Source organism: Nuphar pumila, chromosome 3 (genome assembly GCF_984573655.1).
Source record: "Nuphar pumila chromosome 3, dmNupPumi1.hap1.1, whole genome shotgun sequence".
NCBI lineage: Eukaryota > Viridiplantae > Streptophyta > Magnoliopsida > Nymphaeales > Nymphaeaceae > Nuphar > Nuphar pumila.
This window is the reverse complement of record NC_143251.1, coordinates 119367926-119380607: the sequence shown is the minus strand read 5'-3', so window position 1 is coordinate 119380607 and position 12682 is coordinate 119367926. Positions and strand designations below refer to the sequence as shown.

At 36.0% G+C, this 12682-nt stretch overlaps 1 protein-coding gene across 5 annotated transcripts in view; it reads left to right on the top strand.

Annotated features, from left to right (window-relative positions):
- The first annotated feature begins 481 nt into the window (after nucleotides 1-481).
- The window catches only part of LOC149843464 (alpha,alpha-trehalose-phosphate synthase [UDP-forming] 1-like), a 102196-nt gene continuing 89995 nt past the window's right edge, over nucleotides 482-12682 (top strand). For 3 of the 5 annotated variants that reach the window (XR_016430874.1, XM_089999830.1, XM_089999833.1), the window contains exons 1-6: nucleotides 517-1506; nucleotides 1879-1976; nucleotides 2141-2529; nucleotides 4276-4390; nucleotides 4649-4750; nucleotides 7498-7648. Coding sequence is in view for 4 of the 5 variants with exons in the window: in XM_089999830.1 (XP_089855956.1) it covers nucleotides 1131-1506; nucleotides 1879-1976; nucleotides 2141-2529; nucleotides 4276-4390; nucleotides 4649-4750; nucleotides 7498-7648 (1231 nt within the window). In the remaining variant the exon portion in view is untranslated. Of the gene's footprint in view, nucleotides 1507-1878; nucleotides 1977-2140; nucleotides 2530-4275; nucleotides 4391-4648; nucleotides 4751-7497; nucleotides 7649-12682 lie in introns of all 5 variants that reach the window. The other 2 variants (XM_089999832.1, XM_089999831.1) reach the window with 2 other exon arrangements.

The window sequence follows — 12682 nt, the reverse complement described above, 5'->3', positions numbered from 1 at the left end:
TCTGACCACAAAAGTGCAAAATATCGGCTCAAGTGGCCTTACTATCAAAACGGGATGCTGACGGTTCAGGCGATCACTTAGCATCCAAGTTGGTTGGCGGTGTGTGCAAACTGCAAATTGGAACAATTTTTCAACCCTAAAAATAAGCCAAACATTACTTTTCTTCCCTTCTTTACATTCATGTTATATTCAGAAAAGAATGCCGGCTCCTTTCCGGTTTCTTCTTGAATACCATGTGGTCCATCAACTTTTGGTTTTAAGAGGACAAATGAAAGCACAATCTCGTGGAGTATGGCTTTTACTGTATCTTCTCGATTGTGACAAAACCAAGGGTAACCCTTCCGTTTGTTGCATGTAGGGAGGGGTACTCTGGTCAGTACCGGAAGCATGGCCTGTTTTCTTTCCTTTTTCTAGCGACCTCATGTTTCCATTTAGTTAGATTTTCCAATTACTCGGTGTTAGAAAGGCACGCAGTTTGTTTTGTGACTTCTACCGTCCCACCTTCCTTTCCCTTCGGTCTTTACTCTTAACAGTACCTGCTGTCATTGCTGTTGATGTGATGAAATGTTAAACTGTTTCTTTGTGATTGTAAACTTCGTGCGGATCACTACCATTGATTCTTACTGCACATTATAATATATCATCTGCTTCTTTTAAATCTTTAGACTCCTGATATCTTAAGAAACAATGAGATTTCTATCATTTATATGTAGTGCAGTGCAGTGTTCCGGTGGTTACTCTTCATTCTTTTTACAGGGTACTGGGGGCCATTTTTTTTTGTCGCCGAGGACGTTGGGTAGTTACTTTCGGATTTTCTTGTTCATTAGAATTCATATACCATGATGAGAATTCGAATTCATTATTCTTTTAATAAGCGCAAACTGGTGTAAATTAAGCATTTGGCGTGAAAATTCCGGGAGATTTGCGGGTTTAAACAGATGGAACAATCTAGATATGGATATTTCGAAGCACCCATGATTTGTTTCTCTGTTTGTATCTCCTTGTGATGGTTGCTAATCCTGTAATCTGTTGTAAATGCAGGCAGCACATTCATTTCTCTGGCGAAGCAGAAGGCCAGAATTGTCGTTTGCTATTGACATTTGCTGAAGCTCTGTAAAGAATTTACGCGTATGCCGGGGAGCAAATACAACCGCAAACCTAGCATCCCTACCACTAGATTGGAGAGGCTGTTGAGAGAAAGAGGATTGAGAAGAATTAACAGTGGAAACAACGCGGGGGACGAGAATCTTGATCGCAGAGAGAATGGTGTCCTTGAGAATGAAGCAAGCATAAGCAGGAGTAACGCCTACGACGAGGAACTGCTGGAAGCGGTTGCAGCTGCAGTCGCGAACTCGTGTGGAGAAAAATGTGGGAACGAAGATGGAAGGCGCGCGAAGCAGAGATTGTTGGTGGTGGCTAACCGGCTTCCGGTCTCTGCAATCAGAAAAGGGGAGGATTCATGGTCGTTGGAGATCAGTGCTGGCGGTCTGGTCAGTGCTCTTCTTGGTAAGATAAATATCTCGACGATTCAAATGGTTTCCTCTTTCATTTCCTTCTTTTCTTCCCCTGTTTTTTATTACCATTTAAAGAAAATCATATACCAGGAAACGTGTTGGAGAAGATATCCCATTGTTTGCTCAATAATCGTTGAATCATGATATTACTTTTAAGGGAAACAAAGTCTTTTCAGATGATGGTTCATTATTTGGAGTGGAAATTGCCCGAGTTCTATTAGTATTTTTGGAACATTAATGTCCGTTATTGTAGCAGTAGGTAGTTTTTTTCTTTTCCTTTTTTCTGTTGAAAAACTTGGTTCCTGGTAAAGATGTTGCTGGGTCTGTAACAAACTGCAGAAAGTACATTCTTTTCAATGCTCAGGTGTGAAGCAGTTTGAAACCAAGTGGATCGGATGGGCTGGTGTCAATGTACCGGATGAAAATGGTCAGAAAGCGCTCACCAGAGCTTTAGCTGAAAAGGTAACTAGGAACGCAAGTTTTTCTATTTCAGGTGGATTTCTGCATTGGAGTTGGAGTAGATTTTAGGCTCTTGTTTTGATTCGACGAGGTTTACTGTTTGGAATTTTCTTCTGCCTACAGCAAAATTTTCTGAATGTTCAACAATTTTGACATGATGGATGCAGAGATGTATACCTGTATTTCTTGACGAGGAAATAGTTCACCAATATTATAATGGTTACTGCAACAACATTTTGTGGCCTCTTTTTCACTACCTGGGGCTTCCTCAGGAGGATCAGCTTGCTACCACACGCACTTTCCAATCCCAGTTTGATGCATATAAGCAGGCTAATCAAATGTTTGCGAAAGTCGTAAACGAACATTACCAAGAAGGAGATGTTGTGTGGTGCCATGATTATCACCTCATGTTTCTTCCTAAATGCCTGAAGGAGTATAACAACAAGATGAAAGTTGGTTGGTTCCTTCATACCCCTTTTCCTTCATCTGAGATCCACAGGACATTGCCATCTCGTTCAGAACTATTGAGATCCGTTCTTGCTGCAGATTTAGTCGGGTGAGACATACCTACATAAAAGAATTATTTATCAATTTATTTTTGTTTTAACCTTTGCTTGGATTAGCTCAATCTAATATTGGTTGCATTTTAAGTTTATATTATTATTGAAATTTCAGAAAATCTGTTTATGCTGCTTTATGATTTTTGTTTACATTTTCTCTGTGACGTTCCACCTTTTATTGATAGGAGAAAACAGTTTTTTAACTGCTGATTATCTTCACGCTTATATAGATTTTATTTCAAAATAAAATATAAAACACTGGCAAAGTTTGGGTATACAAAGACATGAAGACAATCCTTGTATTAAAAAAGGTGATAACATCACACATGGCCACAAATTTCTGTGTTATCAAGAAAATGACACCTTCCATTTAAAGGGACAAAGAAAACTCATAAACATAAAGTTACGAGGCCTTTTCTTCATGAAATGATGAAACCTATTGGGCTCCAAACCAGACATCTTGGTTAAAATATAAATTTGCTACAAGATCATGGAACAAATGCTAACAAAAAGTTGGCCATGGTCCAAACGTCTCTCTCATTCCCTCATTGCCTTTGCCATTGCTAGCTTTGCTGTACCAAATCACCACTAGTGTAATCCTTCTGCTGCTAACAGTACTTATGGCTCTCGATCCTCTCATGCCATGTGCAAACCTACCTAGGAACGTGTGCCCTGGGTAGAAGACAAGAAAAGGAGGAAGAGAGACTAGAGGTTTTGGGCAGGAAATCATCCAACATATGGATTAGGACTGGACGTGATGTATATATACTCTAAAATACTGCAAGGGCACGTTCGGTTGGATCATTCCGATTTACTCTTATTTGAACGAGAAAGTGAATCTGACTTGTATAAGCAGCCAAACATAAAAAGTTAAGCTCTGAGAAAGTGAATCCCATTTGCCTTTGCAAATGAGTCACTTTCTAATTTCCTTGAGATTCAAAATCACGAGACCTGATGTGATTCTGAATCTCAAGCAAATTAGAAAGTGATTTTGAATCATGTGTTTTGAAAGGAGCAGCCGAACGTACCCTAAATGTACAAAAGTACTCTCACATATGTGATTTTTGTTATGTATTCTGTATAACTTGAATGACAGCTTTACCTCTGTTACAATGAATAAAACCTAACAGCATATGTCATAGAAACACATTCACACAATCCAGATACCACATGAGCCTTAACATGTATGCGGTATGATATTGAAATGTTTAAAAAGATGGATATACATTTATATGTTACAGTTATGCTATATTTGACAAAATGCCCTACATATGAAGATATAGATTATCAATTATGAACTAAATGTCTAAAGCATGTCAGAGGTATATAGTTGACAAACATATAATGTTAAACAAATATATAGTCAATAGTACACACTTTTGATGTCCAGCATTCTCTGCACATTAATTGACTCATAGGATGGATAAAATGGATTAAGTTTGAAACCTAGTTGACCCATACTACGGAGCACCAAGTACCAGCACAGGTATGATACCAATACAGGGGCCTGGTAGAAGTACCTTTGTTATATTGGTTAGGACTATTTACTCCTGCATGTTGCAACAACCATCTTTATTTTGCTTCATATGTTTCTGAAAATCATTGAGGATATTGGATGCAACTATAGGTAGTACAGGATTTGTTTTTCTTATCTTTACTGTATCTTGTGTTTATATTGTGAAGAAGCAGTGTTGTTGATTTTGTAGATGAATACGTTTATCACTTAAATTTTCTGTTTTCAGTTTTCACACATATGACTATGCAAGACATTTTGTTAGTGCATGCACCCGCATCCTTGGACTTGAGGGAATGCCAGAAGGTGTAGAGGACCAGGGGAAGCTAACTCGAGTTTCTGCGGTATTGCTGATTACTGAAGTTGGATAAACGTGTTCAGCATTTCTTTCACTTCCATTTTATTATTTCTTTTTACATGTTCAAGTGTTTTCCATGCTTTTATTGATATATCAATTTCTTTTACGCAATTGTCTGCTTATTTAATGGTCACATTCTTTGAATTCTGGGCATTATGTTGTGCTGTGTGTTGCATATAAGATCATTCTGTGCAACGTGATAAATACGTTTCCCTTTTATGCGTCAATTTTCTGGAAACTCCAGTTTCCTATTGGAATAGACTCGGACAGATTCATACGAGCACTCGAGCTTCCAAAGGTCCAACAGCACATTAGGGAGCTAAAAGAAAGATTTGCTGGAAGAAAGGTGAATTCTAATCTCTTGGAATTATAACAAACAGTGCAATGTTGTTTCAGAAATCTCTATGGTGCTGTCAACTAAGATGCTTGACTAACATGGTGTTATTTGCTTCGGCATAAATTTTGACTGAATTTAAGCATAAAACCAACCCATCGTCCATGTCTAAATTGATTTCTCTAACTCAGAAAACTCAACCTGTAAGACAAATGCAACTGTGAGTTTGGGCTTGAAATTAATGTTGTGAATAGCCGTCAGTAGACAATCTTCTTCTTGTTACAGGATCTGAGTATCTTTGATAACAACAGTACACTTCAAAGACTTTGTTGAACATGAATTAACTGGCTTAAGTTGACTGATTGAGACATTTTTTACATTTTATAGTGAAGGTATCACCTCTGTTGCGCTTTGAGTGAAGGACGGTTTAGTCATTTCAAATGGAATGCTTTTAGCAAGTTAGATGGTCCTCTAATCTTCGAGAGTGACTCATAATTTAGTTATATGCTTACACTGTAATATGTTGAAATAGTGACAAAAGAAAAGTGTTTCTCTCTCTCCTCTTCTCTTCTCTTTGTTAGTGATCTCTCTCATCCTCTTGCTACCTTCGCTCTTCAAGAGTACCTCATAATTTAGTTATTACTACTTTATTATATACTTACATTCTAACATGTTGAAATAGTGACAAACGAAAGTGCTTCTTCATTCCCTTTTCCATTCTCTTTGTTAGTGCTCTTTCCCATCCTCTTCCTACCTTCGCTCTTCTATCTATTAAATGGTACTAGAGCACCTTCAGAAGCAGAGGACATCAAAAGAAAACCTATAGCTGTTTTAATCTTAGTTTTCTTGCATAATAAAGCTGATCTTTCCTTCATATACGATTCTTCTGGCATCAGATCTACAAGAAATGAGTCACATCAATTATGGTTCTTTCTATACATTTTTTAGGAATTTATTAAACTCTTATAAGTTGAGGAAGAAAGCATCTGGTTTTCTTTCTTGTAGATGAACACCGGGTTTAAAAGCTTTCAATGTCTATATTCTTCATTTATGGAAAGAACTTTATGGTCTTAGGTAGACACCTTGAACTTGATTCCAAAAATTCAGTAATACTATGATAGATGCTGGTTTTTAATCTTGCTATTACTAATACTTCTATGTTTATTACATTATCCTCATTAGGTCTTGCCATTCTCCTACTCTATGTTAATGACATGATTATAACAGGAAGTGACAAAAAGGGCATCAAATACAATTGTTGTGAAAATTGTTTCAAAATGTGTACTGTGTTTAAGATACATGTGTATCAGATTGTCATATTGTATCATAAGACATGTCACCAAAATAATTAAAAACTTAAAAAATCAGAAAATTAGAAAAAATGAAGTACAAAAAACAAAAAATTAGAAAAAAACTGTCACATGGGTGCGGGTGCGGGGATTCGGCACTTCCAAAAAACCCAGGTGTGGGGGTGCGGCAGGGGAAAAAATATAAATATATATATATAAGGGGGGTCCGGGGGTTCCCCCCGGTGCGGGTCCCGTTGCGCGGTCAGCGGGCGGGGGTAGGGTTGGCAATCATGTCGGATTGGCGGGTCAACATACCTCAACCCGAACCCGACCCGTTTATTAAACGGGTCGGTTGTGGCAAACACGAACCCGGCCCGTTTAATAAACGGGTAACCCGACACGACCCGCCAACCCATTTAATAAATGGGTTGGGTCGGGTAAACGGGTTCTCAGGTTCGCAGGTCGGGTTGGCGGGTTGACCCGCCCGCCTAACCCGTTTATTAAACGGGTCAGCCGGGTTGGCATACCTCCAACCCGAACCTGACCTGTTTAATAAACGGGTTAGGCGGGTCAACCCATTTATTAAACGGGTTGGCTTAAGCCCAACCCGAACCCGCCTAAGAGGCGGGTTGGCGGGTCGTGTCAGCAGCTCCCCCCCCCCCCCCCCCCCCCACCCACCCACCCACCAGATTTTTTTTAAAATTCTGCAGCCCATTTCATAGGGCAAATTAAAAAAAAAAAACCAAAAAAAATGGACCATCTGTTTTCCATTTCATAGGGCAAAATAAAAAAAAAAAACAAAAAAACTAAAAAATTTGACCAAAATGACCTTGGGTGCGGTCAACGCACCCAGGGTCGGGTTGGCCGCACCCGCGTCGAGTCGCGTCGACGCAGGTGCGGCACCCTGCTAGCCGAGTCCCTGTGACATAGGAAAAAAATCATAAAATCCAATCAAAAAATACATATAAGTACTGGAAGTACTATAATATCAAACAAACCTGGATGTAGATTGCTAGAACATGATAACAGCAACAAACAATAACAAGTAATACAGACAATTTCGAGGCAAATGATGAAGAGCTGCTTAATGATCTCCTCTTATTTTTTCTCTCTAATCATCCATCATCCTCCTACCTTCTCGTTTCTCTTAATATCTATCATGTTTGGTTTTTCTCATGGAATATGTCCTAATTCCTTCTTGTCATTCAATGTACTAAATGCTGCAATATTTAATAGAGAATTGCTATTTTCTTTAAGGGTTTAGACTAGCCCAAGATTGCCTATCAAAATATACAGGTAACAGAAGAATGCCATTTTGCTTCTTCTGTAGTTTTAATTTTATTTCTTATTATGGCATTTGTCGTACTTTCTTCTTTCAGGACATGTTATTTGACATAGACTCAAGTTTATTTGGAACTATCTTTTTTAAAATTTTACTTTTACATAGAATTTCATGCTTCTGTTGGACAGGTGATGTTAGGTGTCGATCGCCTTGACATGATTAAAGGAATTCCTCAAAAGATTTTGGCATTTGAAAAATTTCTTGAAGAAAATCCCAAATGGCGTGATAAAGTTGTTTTGCTGCAAATAGCTGTGCCTACAAGAACTGATGTCCCTGAATGTATGAATTTTCTTTAAAGTTCAACTAATTTATACAGTTTATTTTGTTAATCCATTTTAGATAGGAATTAGAACAAGCTTGATTCATTATTCTTGAATCTTGATCTTATACACGGCACCATCATGATTAAAAAACAATTATTATAATTTACCTGCTGTTGTTGAAATGAGATTTTAGCTATTGAAGTGCATGTCCTTAACAAAAGATAAAAGAGGGCCATACCCATTGCAGTCCCATACTCCATGGTGATAGGAAGGGGTGTACTAGGATTGGTCTCAACCTTCTCGCTTTTTTTTGCAAACTCTTTTCTTAATAAAGGAATAATTATTTTTTCTGCACAAGCATCATACATAGTTATTCAAAGAAATATTTAGATACTGTTTACTTGTTTGTGGTTCATGTGGTCATTGTTTTCACTCTTTCCACAAGATTGATGATATATTTGTGGGATTCCTGGGTCCTTGGATCATTCACTGAATATAGAAGACAATGCAATAGTTATGGTGCATTCTTGGGCTGTCCATATGATTGAACCCGATCTACTTTAATATGTCTCAGTATCTTTTGTGATGCAGTAAGTCAGATGTAGCATGGACCTTTATGCTACATCTTAAAATTTGCTCCTACCTTATCTTATTGCTCTTTACTCTGTTTCAGTACACAACTGCATCTTTTTTCTTTTTCACCTAAACATAGCATAAAATTTCCTCTAATGAGGTGCCTTTATAAGGAACTTTCTGATAGTAGATTTGCCTTTATGTTTAATTTATGACTTATTTCCCATATCTAATTCTTAGTTTGACATCCATGCATTTGGATCTCTAGAAACAAGTCTGGATGTCTTTTATTTGATAAGTGAATGCCCCTTCTTGGCTAGTAATGCCAATTTGGTTTTAGCATTTAAGTGCTTGTAAACCCTGACATCATATGTATAAGTACCCTTCCAATTTTGTATTGCCGTGCATCATTGCACATACAATAACGTCACCTATGTAAACAATTTGATTGGAATTTTATCCCTGAATATGTAGTATGATCCATTAGGAACCACTAAAACTATATTTGAAAATGTTTTCCCAAATTGTTCATTGGCTCTCTCTCTCCATTCCTATTCATGTTGTACAAAATTGTCTTAAGTCGTAATCAGGCATGAGCTTGAGATCTGACATTAGGTTTGTCATGAAATGACACGGAATCCGAGACACAAGAAACTTAAAAATAACAACATAGATGACATCTAAATGTGTTATAAAAATACATTTGACTAGATATAATAAGCCATGCAAATACAAGAGATGAAACAAGATATAGAAAATTAAATATTTTATTGATGTGAAATAAACACAAAAAATATACTAGAATTATATCATGCACACGCACTCAGTATACATCCATCCTCTCTCATCTTTCACTGGCAGACGCACACAAACTTATATATACAAGAGGGATAGGGACTAGCCTAATGGCTAGTTGGACCTCCTCCAATTAGCTGTTAGGCACAACCCTAACCAATGTTGTAAGTGTAATGAAACACTAATGAAACGAGGCAATGTTACTAAGTGACTAAGAGATGCACAAGCATACAAGCAAAAGGCCACTAATGGGAAAAAATACAATAGGCCACAAAGTGGCAATTTGACAAACACACAATATGAGAGAGAGAGCTCTAAAAAAATAAATAATCTCTTTATTGAGAAGAGCTTAAACAAGCTTACATGGAAGTGGGGGAAGGCCCCTTATTTATACACATAAAGGAAGCAAAAGGGGACTCCCATAGAGTCATTGGGAGCGCCTCCAACGATCATATTTATGACCGTTGGAGGGATCCAACAACTCTATAGTGGACCCCATATTAAAAAGGAAAAAAGAAAGAATAAAAAAGAAATACAAAAGACAAATAGAAAGACAAAAAAGCATATCCCTAATGGATATGCGTATTAACAAGTGAAAAGATCACTTTACCCCTAGTGGGTATTACAAAATATATATACATATATATATATATATATATAAATAGACACATAGAAATATATATGTGTATATGTCTCTCTCTCTCTCTCTATATATATATATATATATATATATATATCACATCTATATAATTTAACACCCCCCCTCAAACACATGGTGAGATCACTGAGAGTTTGCTGAGGAGAAAGTAGAAACAAGGCGATTATAAGGCTTTGGTGAAGAAGTCCACTAGCTGATACTTTGAAGTAACATAAGGTAGTTGAATAGTCCCCCATAAAAATTCATATCAAATATAGTGGTAGTCCATCTCTATATGCTTTGTTTGTTCATGAAAGGTGTGGTTGCTAGCAATGTAGATAGCACTCTTATTGTCGCAATACAACTTCGAAGGAGTAGAGATATTGATGCCCATATCTTTGAGCATACTTCTCAACCAGACAAGTTCAGTGATAGTAGTGGCCATCGCCCTATACTCAGCCTCCGTGGAAGATAGACACATTTTGTTGTTTCTTATATTTCTAAGAAATTAATGATTCTCCAAGAAAAATACAGTAACCTGTTGTAAAAATACGATCATTGGAGTTACCACCCCAATCAGAGTCAGTATAAGCAATTAAACTAAGAGATGAAGAAGAAAATAAGAATAACCCTTTGGTGATGGTTTACTTCAAATATCTGATAATTCTCATGATGGCAACCATGTGAATGGTAGTAGGAGCATTTTGAAATTGACTTCCACTGTGAACAACATGAGCAATATCTGACCTGGTAATAGACAAATATGTTAGTGATCCAATCAGTTGACGATAAGGAGTGAGATCTTTTAAAGGAGTTCCATCATTGACTCTCATCTTAGCGTTGATTACTTTTGGAGTCTCCATTTTCTTTCTGTCAGTTAAGCCAAACTTAGCAATAATATCTGATCCAAGCTTCATTTGAGACAAAACATATCTTTGAGGAGAATATGCAACTTTGATTCCTAAAAAATACCTTAGAAATCCAAGGTTCGACATATCAAAATTATTTTTAAGAATATTTTTAATAAGCTCAATGTCCTTTTTATCATTCCCAGTGATGATCATGTCATCAACATATAACAATAAAATTGTTATATAATCACCTGCATGCTTAACAAATAGAGCAGTGTCAGTATAATAAGAGGTAAAACCATTATCAAGAACAACTCTACTAAAGCGATCATACCAAGCTTTTGGAGTTTGTTTAAGACTATAAAGAACTTTATTTAGTTTAAGAATTTTTCCTTTTTCAATCTCAAGACCCGGTGGATCATATAGACTTCTTTACAAAGGTTCCCATTTAAAAAAATATTTTTAACATCTAATTGATAAATAGGCCATTGTTTAATAGATACTAAGGCTATTAAGGTTTTTACACTAGTCATCTTATCAACTGGGGCAAAGTTTTCTTCATAATCAATTTTATATTCTTGTGCATACCCTTTATCAACTAACCTAGCTTTGTATCTTTCTAATGTCCCATCACTCTTGGTTTTGACTTTTTAAACCCATCTACATCTAATAGCCTTTTTTCCTAAAGGAAGACCTACAATTGTTCAAGTGTTAGCTTTGTTGAGTGCTTCTAATTCAAGTCTCATAGCATCAATCCAATGTGGATGTTACTTAGCTTATTTAAAATTGGAGGGCTCATGATAGGAATGGATCATCATGAGACAAGTTCTTTAATTTGGAGAAAAAAAATCATATGACATAAATTTTTGAGGAGGTCTACTATTCTTAGAAGATCGCCTAGGTAGGGATTCTTCAATTTGATCTTCCAAAGAAATGTCTTGAGAGTATATATCGAAAGCATTTTGATGTTCATTGCCCTCTCGTATACACATGCATATCATTGGGATTCTTATTGTGAGAATCATCTTTTTGATGTAATAAAGCATCATTTTGATGAGAATTGTCATCACAAATATTATCAGAAATAGTATCATTAAAATCTTTAGACTTATTTCTAGGCAATAAGTAAAAGAGAAAAGAATAGTCAATTTCTTCCTTAGATTTTTGAAATTCAAATTCATTTTGTTCTTCAAGAAAGGTCACAATTCTTGAAACATAAAGTTTGTTATTTTTAATGTCATAATACCTATACCCCCTTTGATTTTCACCATAGCCAATAAAAGCGTATTGAAGTGCTTTTGGTGAAAGTTTATCTTGTCCTTGAAAAAGAACAAAGCATTTACAACAAAAAATTCTTAATCTTTTAAAATATGGAGACATTTTGAACAACTTTTCAAAAGAAGAAACATTTTTTAAGGATGAGGAAGGCATCTGATTTATAAGATAAATTGCGGAAATAGCAACTTCAGCCCAAAAGTTCTTTACAACATTTTTAGAGACAAGAAGAGTTTTTGTTGTTTTAATAAGATGCCTATGTTTTCTTTCGGCAAGACCATTTTGTTGAGGAGTTTTAGGATAAGATCTTTGACGAATAATGCCATTTTGTTTAAGATAGCTTTGAACATTTGACATGTATTCACCTTCGGAATCAGATCTAAAAATGACTGTTGTTTTGAAATTGATTTTGAGTAAGGATATGAAATTCTTTAAAGGTAGAGAAAATATTAGATTTATTTTTAATAAAATAAACCCATGTGTATCTAGTAAAATCATCAATAAAAACAACATAATATGAATATCCTCCTTTAGACATAACGGGTGTCAGTCCCCATACATCCGAATGCACTAATTCAAATGGTCTCTTGGAAATAAAATTGCTATGTGGATAAGGAAGATAATGCATCTTTCCAAGGATACAATCATTGCATGTAAATTCTTTTTAATTACAAAATTTTTCTAAAAAAAGAAAAAGATACAACTTAGAAATACTAGGATGACCAATCCTTTTGTACCAAGTAACAATATCTTTAGTTTGGACATGATTACAAAATGATTTTTGTTGAGATTAAGAGGTTTTAAGTTTAAGTTTTCCTAAACTAGAGGTTATTTGATATGTAAGTTTAATGAGGGACTTATGTGTAATTTCTTTCTTTGGCCTCTCTCTATTTAACATAGAGATTAGCCCTAATCAAAC